At 40.6% G+C, this 14,150-nt stretch overlaps 1 protein-coding gene across 1 annotated transcript in view; it reads left to right on the plus strand.

Moving 5' to 3' along the window:
• The window catches only part of slc1a6 (solute carrier family 1 member 6), a 59,242-nt gene that overhangs the window by 41,643 nt on the left and 3,449 nt on the right, over positions 1–14,150 (plus strand). Inside the window, exons 6-9 of the mRNA XM_052037637.1 lie at positions 78–388; positions 3,376–3,609; positions 3,799–3,993; positions 12,693–12,827. Of these exons, the coding sequence (XP_051893597.1) occupies positions 78–388; positions 3,376–3,609; positions 3,799–3,993; positions 12,693–12,827 (875 nt within the window). The remainder of the gene's footprint in view (positions 1–77; positions 389–3,375; positions 3,610–3,798; positions 3,994–12,692; positions 12,828–14,150) is intronic.

A 14,150-nucleotide genomic window follows, 5' to 3' on the forward strand; every position in this document is an offset into this window, starting at 1 on the left:
AAAAATGAAGTAAATGTGGAAAAAATGGGTGAATGTAACTCTCAGAATGATAACAATCATATTATTTTATTTTCCAGTACAAAACAAATTATAACACGCGAAAAATCCTGAAACCAGCACCACCATCCAGCAATCTCACAACCATCACTGAACCATCCATTATTGACAATGTAACTGATGCTGTCAAAAAGCTGCAGGAACTGGTGGTTTCTGAGGAGGTTATTCCAGTTGCTGGTTCGTCCAATGCAGTGAATGCACTGGGACTTGTGGTCTTTGCTATTGGTTTCGGGCTTGTCATCGGCAACATGAAACAGCAAGGCCGGGCATTGAAAGAATTTTTTGACAGCCTTAATGAAGCAATCATGAGACTGGTCGCAATTATAATCTGGTATGTTTTAAGAAAGACATATTTATATATAGTACTGCCTTTCAGACCTCAGGATACTTCAAAATATTTAACAGCCAAAGAACTAGTTTATAAAATAATCTCTGTTGTAACGTAGTAAATACAGTGGTCAATTTGCACACAAGAAGCTCCCACAAAGAGGAATATTGGGATGAATCAGCCTGGGTGTGGCCAGAAGTTCAGGAGAGAGCTACTGAAGTTCAACCTTTCATACCAAACTAATCCCAGACTTATGAGGACCAACTCTCAGATCAGTGACAGATGGCACCACATGTTGCTGGGTTCCACATGGAGTCCAGCAGCGGAGCCTGGTCTTGCTGAGATTCCCAACATTTGCTGGTAAATTGCCTCTCCAATCCCAATGTGTAGGATAAAGGACATCAACCATTTAATGGGGATTCTCAGCCTATGGAAGGGGGAAGGTAAGTTTTTTTCAAATTTATTTTACATTAATGTTTTAAATTATTTCTATGTGTTTGATTTTTTTAATTGTTCATTCTTAATCATCTTTAAATGTCTCTGAATGGCAGAAACATTAAAATCTCAAAATGCTTCAGCTTTGCCAGAAGCGAAAGTTCTGCTCCCAGTTTTATTCAGTGGTTCCAAGTTTTGTTCTTGCTGTCCAAAATAATTAGGTTGTTTACTTCAACATTTTCTATATCGCTTTATTGTTGCTGAAGACCTATGTTGTTTACTCTTTTAATCTCTTCTTCAATAAAAATTAATGTAGTCATTAGAACCATTCCTAAAGGACTCTGCATAGTTACAAATTCATTGTGTGGAATTGGGTGGGCTAGTTATTGTTTATTGAACAAAAAATTGACAGAAAATTTCAGATGAGAAAATGAAGCCTATAAAAACAAAAAATAAAATTGGAGAAAGTTGTTTACTTTGAAGAAGTCTAAGCCCTAAGAAAAGAGTCAAGAGAAGAATGAGGTAATGGCACCACCCAATTATTTACATAGTTCACCTTCATGTGTATTCAATAGCAGTTCCAAAAGTTCTAGCAAGGACATCCTCACAGCATCTGCCATTAGTTTCTGTTTTCAAAGTCTTCTTGGAATCTGGTCTGAAGAACATTCTTTCAACATTGAAGATGTGAGAAACAATACAGCTCAAGTTCGGAGAGGGCTGAATGGGGAGAATTTGATCTGTGAAGCATCAAACTAAACAGAGTGGATTTGGGAAGATACACCTCTTAAATATTTTGTACCTATAAATGTTCCAGAGAGCTATGGAACTACCACTTTACTTACTCTATTCCTAGAAATCATTTCTAGAGTTGGAACACCCTGCATCCACAAATTTTAGTTGGGAAAGGCCAGTTTTACTCAACAGAGAGATAAATTAGAGCTGGAAACAGCTACTTGAAGTTAACCCTGTGTCAGAACTGTCAGGGGAATTCAAGTGATCAGAACGTATAGGTTCCCAAGAAGAAAATTGATGAAGGGTGTGACTCCCAAACCTCTAGGTGTCAGCATTCTAGGAAGGATAAAACAGCTTTCTGGGCAGTGGGAAGTCAGGAATTACAGGGAGTGGACAGGACACTGGAGTTGATGCCAAGATCAGATCAGCCGTCATATGAAGGAGCAGGCTGGAGGCCACTCTTGTTCCTATTTCTTAAGTTCTTTTTAAAAAGGCATATGTCAGACTGAGAACACTGCAGAAAGCCTCAAAGAGTATAGAAGGTGCAAGGTGCAGCTAAAAAATATAAATAGGATGGCAGCAAATGGAAATGAAAAAAATAAAGGCAAGTAAAATCAAAGAAAACTAAAGGGGTTTTATTACATTAAGAGCATGAGGATAACCAAGGAAAAATCAGGACACGTTATAGGAGCAAAAAAGGCAGCTGGCGCATGAAGGCAGAAGACAATCTGTAGTTTGTACCTGTGTTTACAAAAGATGGGTACAATGCAGACATTGTAGTTAGAAGAAATGTGAAATATTGGATGAGAATAACATAATTGGGGAGGAATAATTTAAAAGTTTATGCTTTTAAATGTAGATAATCTACATGAAATGTGTAAGAAGAAATAATAGAGGTTAAGCCATCATTCTCAATCCTCTTTGCTGCAGGCATGGTGGTTACTAACATGGCTTCACTATGTTATAAGAGAGAAAAGGTAATTAAAATATAATTATAATTAAAAAATAGTCAGTCTGACCTCAGCAACGGGTAAATAATTGGATAATTTTTTGAGGGACAGAATTAATCAAGGGAAAAGTGCCAAATTACTTCAGAAATTGGCTCAGTGATAGACAACAAAGGACTCTGTATAACACAGGGGTTTTAGATTTGGGAGTCACATCCTTTTTCTTCATGGGAACCCGCTTGTTCTGATCCTTTGAATGCCCCTAACACTGAGTTACTTTCAGAAAGCTACTTCCAGCCTTTCTAAATCATTTCTCTGCTTAATAAATAGTTAACGGATATTTTGGTGACCACATGGTTATTGACAAGGGGTTCCACAGGACTCAGTGATTTTCATGCTATATATTAGTGACCTAAATTCAGATGCAAGCAGTATGATTAAGAAGTATGCAGATGATACAAAAATCGGTCATATGGTTGACAATGGGGAAGAAAACAAGGGAAGAACACAAAGTTACCGATAGACTAATCAGATGCATAGAAAATGACAAATAGAATTCCCTTCTTACTACGTTTTGTCTTGCAATGGCATCCCTTACAGAATGAAGCATACATAGTGCAGGCTGCGCCCAGTGTCCATTTATGTTAGAGGATCCTGATTTGCATATTACTGCTTAACTCAGATGGTTTCCATGTCATCCACTTGGGGTCCCTTTCAAATGTGCTGTTTGCCAGATTAGGAGCAGGAATGGGGTTGGAAACTTCTATTATTTAGGAAGTACATGAACAGTGTGTCTATTTTATGACAATAAACTATTAAAAAATTTGTTTGGGATGAGATATTGCCAAACTGAAGAAAGTCTGTTTTCTAATTCAGGTATGCACCTATAGGCATCCTCTTCCTGATCGCAGGCAAAATCATTGAGATGAAAGACCTTACTGTGATGGGCGGACAACTAGGAATGTACACTGTGACGGTTATAATTGGACTGCTCATCCATGCACTTGTTGTGCTGCCACTTCTTTATTTTATAGTTACGCGCAAGAATCCCTGGATTTTTATTGGTGGAATATTGCAGGCATTGATTACTGCCCTTGGTACTTCATCCAGGTAAGACTGGCTATCCTGATCACTGTGACGTTACTATAATCTTTGCCAGTTGATATTGTATCAGCAGGACAACCATTGCTTCCTTCTCACTTTCTCTGACTGCATCTCTCTATTCCTCTCCATATCCTTCTCTTTTCCTCCGTATCCTTTGCTAATGGATGAAATAGTTTAGTCTATTTATTATTGCAGCTCAGCAACTCTCCCAATCACCTTTAAATGTCTAGAAGAAAATAACGGTGTGGACAAACGTGTCACTCGCTTCGTCCTACCTGTTGGAGCTACTATTAACATGGATGGCACAGCCCTCTATGAGGCCTTGGCTGCGATCTTCATTGCACAAGTTAACAACTATGATCTAAACTTTGGACAAATCATCACCATCAGGTAAAGTACGAGAAAAGAATTCACCTGAAATCATTTGGTCCAAGTTGCATGTTGTTCAAATTAGATTGAGCTTTCATTTGCTAATCTTTACATTTAACATTTCATTCATTTTTGTATACTGTTCCTTGTACTTCTTGTGATTAAGATCAAAATAAGCTAGCCATATTGTTCAGATTCAATATCGAGGAAGTTAATTATTTGGTGAGGAAGGAAGATGACAAGTAGAAAGGAACTGACAAGGAACTTCAGTGACGTTTGAACCAAGTAGGTGAATTCAGGATCACTAAATGTTTGTGTGAAGCTACCGTAGACATGTTTTATCAAGCACATTTCAATAGATTCTGAGCTTTATGCAAAAACAAAATGATTGTAAGTGTTATCGATCATTAACAGTGCTGCATATGTCTATGGACTCTGGGTTATCCTACTTTCTTTTTACCAGTTCTGTTGTAACTTCTCCATCTCTTGCCAGGAACTCTGCTTCATCCTTGAACAGTGAACCAACCAGTCCTCATCTACCACTAGGTCTTTCTTGGATGACCCTTCTTACTTTAGGCAACATCTCTCAATTTCATTCCCTCTGCATAAACTACTTTGCCATGGGAAATTGCACAGGCTCAGCTACGTTGTCTGCTCCAGGACTGCTCCCTCACTACTTCCCCTGTTGTATTGATAATTGTGTTGGTACAACTTCCGGTTCTTGCTCCAATCTGGAGAATTTCATCTGCCATGCTATTATTTCTACATATCATTCACCTTTACGTTATCGAATGCTGACTTCCTGCACTTAGACTGACCCTCACTCTGATGATCAGGTTTTCACTGATGTTTATTAAAAGGTCACAGACTTTCACAGTTATCTCAATATTTTATTTTAGGGACGTGGATGTCATTGGCAAGGCCAGCATTTATTGCCTATCCCTAACTACCATTGCAAAGGTCCTTGAACTCCACTGCAGTCCTTCTGTTGAAGATACTCTCAGAATGCTATTTGGTAGGGAACTTCAGGACTTAGACCCAGCAATGATAAAAGTACTGCAATATTTACTTCCAAATCAGGATAATGTGTGATTTGGAGGGAACCTGTGGGCAACCAAGTGGTAGGCTAGTCCAGAGGATTAAGTCACACGGGCTCCATAGTGAGTTGGTAAGTCGGATACCAAATTGGCTTGGTCATAGAAAACAGATACTAGTAGTGGAGGAGTGTTTTTCTGACTGGAGGTTTGTGACCAGTGGTATTCAGCAAGGATCAGTGCAGGGACCTATGTTGTTTGTAATATATATAAATGACTTGGATGAAAATGTAGGTGGTCAGATTGGTAAGTTTACAGATGACAGAGAAATTGGTGGAGCTGTGGATGGTGAGGAATGTTGTCAGAGGATACAGCAGGGTGTAGATCAGTTGGAAATTTGGGAGGAGGAATGGCAGATGGAGTTTAATCTGAACAAGTGTGAGGTGATGCATTTTGGGAGGTCAAGTGCAAGAAAAAAGATACAGTAAACTAGCCTGATATTAGTAATAGGGAAGTTGCTGAACTATTATTACGGAAGTGCTAGGATTAGGTAGAGTCAACATGGATTTATAAAAGGAAAATTGTCTTTGACAAATCTGTTGGCACTTTTTGTGGTTGTAATTAGCAGGGTAGATAAGGGCAAACTTGTTGGGGTAAGAAAGCCTTCAATTACACTAGAGATTATTAAATAAAGTTAGAATGCACAGTATTGGGAGTAATATACTGCCATGGATTGAGACATAAAACAGAGAGTAGAATTAAGTGGGCCATTTTTTGGATTGGGTGCTGCAGGAATCAGTACCAGGGCCCCAGCTCTACACAACCCATATCAATAATTTGGACAAGGGGATCAATGTGATATATTGTAGTTCACTGGTGATCCAAAGCTATGTGGGCTATGAGAAGGATGAAGAGAGGCTGCGAGGATATAGCCGGCTAGGGCAATCGGCAAGGACATGGCAGCTTGGTATCTGAATGGTGATAGATTAGGAAAAGGGAAGATGCAACAAGACCTGGATGTCTTTACACAACAGTTGCTGAAAACAAGTGTTCAGATGCAGAAAACTATTAGGAAGGCAAAAAAAATGTTGGCCTTCATTACAAGTGTACTTGAGTACAGGAGCAAGGATGTCTTGCACAGTTGTACAGGGCCTCCTTATCTGAGGAAGGGCATTCTTGCCAAGAACTAAGTGCAAGAAGACTGATTCCTGGGATGTCAGGACTGATGTATGAGAAGAGATTGGATTGATTCGGGCAATATTCACTGGATACTGAAGACCTGTGCATCAGAGCCAGAAACCTATAAACTTCTAGCAGGACTAGACAGGCTAGATGCAGGGAGGTTCTCGATGGCTGGAAAGTCAAGAACCACAGGTCACAGCCTGAACATATGGGATAAGCCATTTAGAACCAAGATTAGGAGAAAATCATTCATTCAGAAAGAGGTGAGTGTGTGGCATTCTCTACAACAGATGGCAATGGGGACCAATTCATTAAATATATTCCAAAAGGAGGTAGCTGCATTTCTTAATGCTAAAGGAATCAAATGAAATGGGAGGGGGGCCGGGGGTTGTGGGTGGTCACAGGATGCTGAAGTGGATGATTAGCCATGAATAGTGGATCAGGTCCAAAGGGGTGAGTGGCCTATTCCTGCTGTTTTCTGTGTTTCTATGAACATAATGTGGAGAAATGTGTGATCATTTGCTTTGGTAGAAGAAATAAAAAGATGGAACAATTTTTAACTGTAAATAATTGAAAGGTGTTAGTGTTTGGAGGAACGTGGATGTCCTCATACACAATCACTGGAAATTAATATGCTAGTTCAGCAAGCAAGTGGGAAACCAAATGGTATATTGACCTTTATTTGTAGGATTTGATTGCAAGAGTAGAGATGTTTTGCTCCAATTAAATGGACCCCTGGTGAGACCACATCTAGACCATATGTATAAGACTAGTTTCTGGACAATGATGACTGCCAGGATGTCACTGGTGAGGAACCTGGAGATAGTACCATTGTATCAAGGATATGGGGTTAGAATCTCTCTTGTGAAGATGATCGTTGCTTGGCACTTGCGTAATATGAACGTTACTTATCAGCCCCTGGCTGAATGTTGTTTAGCTGCATGCAGGCATGGACTGCTTCATTTTCTGAGAAGTGGAAATAGACTTGTATGTTATACACTCATCAGCAAACATTATGATGGAAGGAAGGTAACAGATGAAGTAGCTGAAAATGGTTGGACTTAGGGCACTCCCCTAAGGAAATCTTGCAGCTATGAGCTGGGGCTGGACTGATAGACCCCCAACAAATGCAACCATCTTCCTTTGCATGAGATAGGATTCCAACCATTGGAATGTTTTCCCCGTGATGGCCATCAACTTCAGTTTTTCCAGGGCTCCTTGAAGTCTTGATGTCAAAGGCAATCACTCTCACCTCCGAAATTTAGCTCTTTGGTGCATGTTTGGACCAAGGCTGTGATGAATCCTAATGGCCCTCATGAAACATGAGCTGAGCATTGTGGCTTTACTGATTATTAGGAGAATACTGAGGTAAGTAGTCTGATTGGATTTGTCATTGTTTGTGGTCAGGATATACCTGGGCAATTTTCCAATTTGTCAGATTGGTGCTTTCATCATAACTGCATTGGAACAGATTGGCTGGAGGAATGGCTAGTTCTGGAGCACTGCTCTTCAGAACCACAGCCAAGCTCTTCTCAGTTCCAATTACCTTTGCTGTATCCAATGATCTAAGCCATTTCTTAATATCGTGGAGTGAATCAAATTGGCTGAAGACTTGCTTCTTTGATGGTGGGAATCTTAGAAGGAATTTGACATGGGCCATTCATTCAGCATTTCTCGCTGAGTAGGATTGCAAAAGCTTCAGCCTCATCTTTAGCGCTCATATGTTAGGCTCTGACCTCATTGAGGATGGAGGTGGTTTTGGAGCTTCCACCTCCGATCCCCCAATTAGTCAACAACTATTCACAACCAGATGTGGCAGGACTGCAGCGTTTTGATCTAATCTGTTGGTCATGAAATCAAATAGTGTTGTTTATTGCACGCTATTTTTGCTACTTAACACTCAGGGGGTCCACTGTTGCAGCTTTACCAGGTTGCACCTCATTTTTAGATATCCCAGGTACTATTCCCAGCATGCTTTTCTGCACTCATTAAATTTAAGGTCAAAGTTAAGAAAGGTGCTGAAACCACCAGAGAGCAGAAACAGTGGGAGCAATTAGCTTTGGTGGTCAATGCCAGGAATCATGTTGCAACAATCTGGATCCAGTGTCAGATGCTGTGTCCCAGCAAGTTTACCACTAGGCTCAGACGTCGCTCAATGCTTCACATCACCATGAGGCACCTCCCACTGATCTCTGTCAGTTAGGACTTGTACCTAACATTTGAATAATTCACCTCACCCTCACACACTTAGTACAACTGCAAGCCTTATATCTGCGGCTCACAACTTGCACACATTGGCAGCTATTCAGAAATGACAGTGACATCAAACAGGTCATACGACAATTATTAAGACGCTTCCTTCTTCCTTGCAGGGAAAATTGCTGCACAACCACAGGTAGCAAGGGATGTCTATGGGTCACACCGCTTATACCTTAACCCCATTGAGGAGATAATGTCAGTCAATATTGAAATATCAGTTCCTGTGGCCATAGAGAGCATTGCAAGGCAGCATCAACCCAATCTCTGAATGACGCAATGAAAGTTCAGAATGCTGTCATGCAACTTCAAACTGCTGCATTATGAATGCAGAGCAGGACAGCAATAAATCCTTCCACAGATTACTTGTTAGTTGCTGAGGCACAACCCCAGGAGAATGGACGTGGCTGTATGCCATTGATTCTCACATGGATAACATTCAAGCTCCTGTTCTTCTCACTCCCCACTGGCTTTGCTGTTGCCTCTTCACCCTCCAACACAGATGACCACTATCTATGCTGAGGTGATGCGGAGCATAAAGTGGGCTTCTAGACCTAGAACCATTCAAGATTATCCTCTAAGGCTGTTTATCCTCACTTCCATCAGCCATTCTCCAGCCACTGCATTCCTGCATAGGAACACTAGGGTAGGCAAAGGGACCTGGAAGGGATGCACAAGGGTAATTTGTTTATACCTATACACACTGTGGCAGGATTTCTTTTATAAATTTGACTTTATCCTGTTGGATTATATTTTTTGTGCTGATGTCATGCAGATACTCGCAAGGGTCAGTCAGAGAGAAGGTGAGACACGGCACTGTTGAATGGTTACAGATAGTCTTATTGCAGTCCAGTTAGTAATTCTCGACCCAGGCAGTAAACAGTTGTTTACATTACCTCCTTTCTTCCTTTCCCTCTTCTTCCTCTTCCTCGTACTTTTTCTCTTCACTTGTTCACCATATAGCTGCTGACAAGGGTTGTCCTCTCGTAATGACATGCGTTCAGGTAAGTTCTCCAGAGCTCCCCATACAGTGGAAGTGTTGATCCAACACACCCATGGCCTGTTCCATCACATTTTGTAGAGTAGCATGACTTACATTGTTTGTATGCTGGGCACGTGTAGCCATCGTCAGCTATCACAAGCAATAGCAACCAACACCCTACAGCCACCCTTTGGTCTGTGGTGATTCAGTGGACTGCCACAGACCGAAGGTGTCGTGTCTTTTGCCAGGACACCACACGTTGACCTGCATCATTCACTGCCTTTGGTGGCATAGCAACCGGACATTCTGATTCTAAGAAAGTGCAGAGAAGATAATGAGGTGCCAACAAGAGTTGTGCCTGTGGCTTATGTACCTCGTGCTGTGGGAAGCCTGCAATCCTAGCAAAGTCACATGCTCTCTTTGCCTGCTGCTCTCTGGCACAAGAGAATAAAATGCTGATCTCTTTTTTAATAAAAGGCCTCGTGCAACAGTGAATGTCAAATTGCAACCTGTTGCAATTATCTCCAGCTGAAGAATGAAAAAGTCAGACGTACAAAAGGTCACTGTTACAGTCAGTGGCAATGTGGCCCTTAACCTTCTCTGAGGTTGAAACTGTGGCTGCCACAGGTGGTGTATCTAAGGGACAATGTCCTCATTGAAGTACAGAAGTATCGCGTATTGTTCCTTGCAGAGGTTCAGAGGAAAGTTACTTCTCGAACAGCCTAGGCAGTTAAGGCCTCCTGCTGGGAGCTCTTCCCCTTCACCTGCTCCTCATCACTTTTACAGCAGTGTTCTTGTTCCTAGATATGCTGCATTACAAGAGGAAAAGTCTACCATTACTCCCTGTCTGGCAGCAATGTCAGAGCCCCAAAAAGCTTCAAAAATCTTTCAGCTACCCCACTGTCTGTAGTCTTCTGCACATCAAACAACAGTGGACAGCACTAAAAGCTCATAGCATCAACCAGCAACTAACCTTTAAGTAGTTGATAATCCTTCCAAATAGTCATGGTCAGGGTTTTTCTTGCTGGCTAATGTATATTCAGCCTTGCAAATTTAAGAGGGTTCATTAACCGGAGATTAAACTTCAAAATGGTGGTCTTGGCATTAAATTACACTCTGTTTGACATCATCCCTGTTAGGCTGGTCTGTGTACTTCTTGCAGACATTAGCTGTGTGTTCACTGATGCTTTCACCAAACTAGCATCACACTCCAACCTATCCCAATTTTGCACTTTTCTGTTCTTTTATATGTTGTGTTTTTATTTGACATGGACGTTATGGATCTTTCAACAACCATTGTGCCAATCCCACTCAGAATTTTTACATATTTCAATAAGATCACCTCTCATTCTTCTAAACTCCAATGAATATAGACCCAACATGCTTTTACCTTCTTACATCAACCCCTTCATCCATGGAATCAGCTTAGAGAACTTTCTCTGCACTGCTTCCAATGCAAGTATATCTTTCCTTTCACACTGAGACCAAAACTGTGTGCAGTAATCCACACGTAGTCTCACCAGCACCCTGTAAAATTGCATCAAATCTTTCCATGTTTATATTCCATACCCTTGGTCAGCATTCCATTGGCTTTGGGGTACTTGCATGCCAGCCCTTGTGATTCATGCACTAGGACACCAGTTCCCTTTGAACCACAATATGTCCTTTGCCTTGTAAAGCTAGTGCCAGCACTAGCTAGTGTTTCAACATCATTTGTGATGCCACACTCATTTCTTCATTGATTCTTTTGAGGGTGACAGTGCTGCCTCATTCTACAGGTACTTCCCCTGTATTGCTTAACTCCTTTCTGATTATTCTGTGGGGCTTCGAAACAAACAATGCACATGTAACAATCTGAAAAAGGAGTAAATGATATGAAAGTTCCACTGTCAATCACTAGGATCCCAATCCTGAGGATAGAAACTGTTGTGGAATGTCAAAGATGTGAAGCTGGATGACCTGCAGTATTGTTGGTGAACTGATTGTGTTCTACAGCCTTTTATCATCCTTCACCTTTACTAAATTTCGTGTGAGTTTGTATCTGCATGACTGCATCAGTAGAATAAAGTTATACAACATGCATTTTATTGTGCAAGGCATGACATATGGACATGTTTCCAACTTCACCATTACCATCCCTTCTGTTCTTTTCACCACTGATTTCCAAGATGGCTTGTTGAAAGATACGAAGAACTTGTGGCCGAGGGAATATTCACACAGCTTTCCTTTCAGTAGATCATGTCATATTACTTATTCCTTTGATCTCATATTAAGCAAAATTTTTCAACGGTTAACTCTCCAGCAATGAAAAAATAAGTTCTAAGGTGATTTGACTTTGTACAAACTGCCTAATTGCTTCTCTCTTTATTATTAAGCACATAAAATGGGTATATCTGCTAAAAACTAATAAAACATTCCCAAAGTTAATTATTTTTGTAGAATGTCCAATTTTCCTCAGTATTTAGTGCTCTGATGCTCTGCTTCAGTAGTCATTCTTACTGTTGATGTCTTCGTAAGGAGAGATGTGAGCAATCTCATCAACTATCTGTCTCAGATGGGCCACCATTAGAATATTCTAATGAAGTCATCAACCTAAACCATTATCTCTGTTTCTCCTTCTACAGATGCTGTCTGACTTCTGCTGAGTATTTTCGTTATGTTATATTTTTATTTTGGTTTCCACTATCTGCAATAGTCTGTTTTTGTATGATACTTCTGCTTCAACTAAGTGTCTGAATCTTTAAGAACATCACCACTATGATTTTCCAGTGCTGTCACCTCTGTTGAACTTATAAACACACAGGCCATTTAATTTACCCAGTTCCCAAGACACAGCCCATGTCAGTAATGACAGGTAGCCAGAAGTAGCACTGTGCTGTTGTTCTGGCTCCAGACTAGGAACCCTTAAATAGTGGATCTCAGACACAGGGGTTACAACAATCTTTAATATTCCCAGACTTCTTTTACCCTCGATGGGTGGTGGAAAATGGATCTGACTCTCTCAGAAGATTGAAGATGGTGGGCTGCTTGAAATTTTCAGGCTGAGGGATAACAACATTTGTCAGTTGGGGGTACCAAAGGAAATGGAACAAAAGGAGTTGAAGTTCAGGTCATCCATGATCTAACTGAATAACAGAATTTGCTGAGGGCACAGAACGATTTGCTACGCTTCTTCTGGTAAAAGTTGTAATTTCAATTATGTGAAGTGTGAATGTTTGTTATAATTGAATAAGTTGACAGCTGCTACTTTCTTTTTAACAATATAGCATCACTGCAACAGCAGCCAGCATTGGAGCTGCAGGAATACCTCAGGCTGGTCTTGTCACCATGGTGATAGTTTTGACATCAGTCGGACTTCCCACAGAGGACATCACCCTGATTATCGCAGTGGACTGGTTCCTGTACGCAGGCTCAGTATTGTTCTTACCTTTTAAGATTACACTATTTGATCCAATGTGTTATATAAATTACTAACCAATTAGTGAAGGGCTATTCGTTACTAAATAAGCAACTCTAGAATTTCCCAGTACTGGTAAAGGTTTTGTTTAATTAACTGAATAGTTTTATCTGGGTCAGATGGAACAATATAAAATAGAGTACAACATTTGGGATGGACAGCTTAATTCTAGATACCTCATTAAAGAAAAGGAATATTTCAATGATGGCCATATGGTATTTGCTTTGATTGTGCTCAGAGAATATTCTCATAACACTTCCCTATTTTACTAATCAAAGTTTTGTCACTGATAGATTATAGAGTAGATTTTCTGGCACTGGAATTTGAATATCAGAACAATGTGCTACCTACTGCTCATTTCAAAGTACAAATGAGCTACAGTAATCTTTCAGGGTTAATCTAATTAAATGTGGAGCATAAGCTTCCAGTCTGGGTTAAAACTCCCACTGCCAAAGGGCATGTTGTATTTCTTTATAAAGACTGAAGCTGCAACTTTAGGGAACCAAATCGCCTTATGAGCAGCAACAAAACAGATCCATGAGTTCAAGTAGCACCTGTGAAGAACATTATGCTAACAACAATTGCAGAGGCTTTTATTCACAGAGTGTGGCAGAAGAGGGTTTCTCTTCCTTCTAAAGGATACTTCCCCGGCAGGCCATTAGGTCTGCACAGGAGATGGTGATGGATAGGGTTGAGAACTATTCAGAAGGTGTTTGAACAAAGACGTTTGGCAATCTGCCCTTGTAAGGATATTCCCCCTTCCCCTGCCCCCAATATTTCCCAAGAAAATACATCCCAGAGAGTTTCTGTTTAATATATTATATTTTGCTAACATCAGATTCACATCCAATCCCATCTGTGTTTTTAGTGATAGATGTCTTTTTCTACTGAAGCCGCGATATATCGAGTTACCAATATAGCACAAAGGAGGGTTGTCATTGAAGGAAATGCCACCACGTTCAGGGTCTCATCCAAGTCATGCATCATACTGACTTTGAAATACATCACCATTCCCTTCCTCTCATTGGGTCTAAGTCTTGGAATTCCCTACTCAATTATGTTTGGGAATACCTTCACCAGAGGACTGCAGTAGTTCACAAAGGAAGCTCATAACCACTTTCTTAAGGGCAGTGAGGATGAGAAATAAATGGTGGGCTTTGCCAGTGACATTCTCCGTCCATAAATAATTTTGTAAAAGTTCTCAGCCCGTGACATTACATCCTAGGTCCATCTCCATTGGCTCCATCAGTGACCTTCCCTCTTGTGT

This window comes from Pristis pectinata, chromosome 24, assembly GCF_009764475.1.
Source record: "Pristis pectinata isolate sPriPec2 chromosome 24, sPriPec2.1.pri, whole genome shotgun sequence".
Classification (NCBI taxonomy): Eukaryota; Metazoa; Chordata; class Chondrichthyes; order Rhinopristiformes; family Pristidae; genus Pristis; species Pristis pectinata.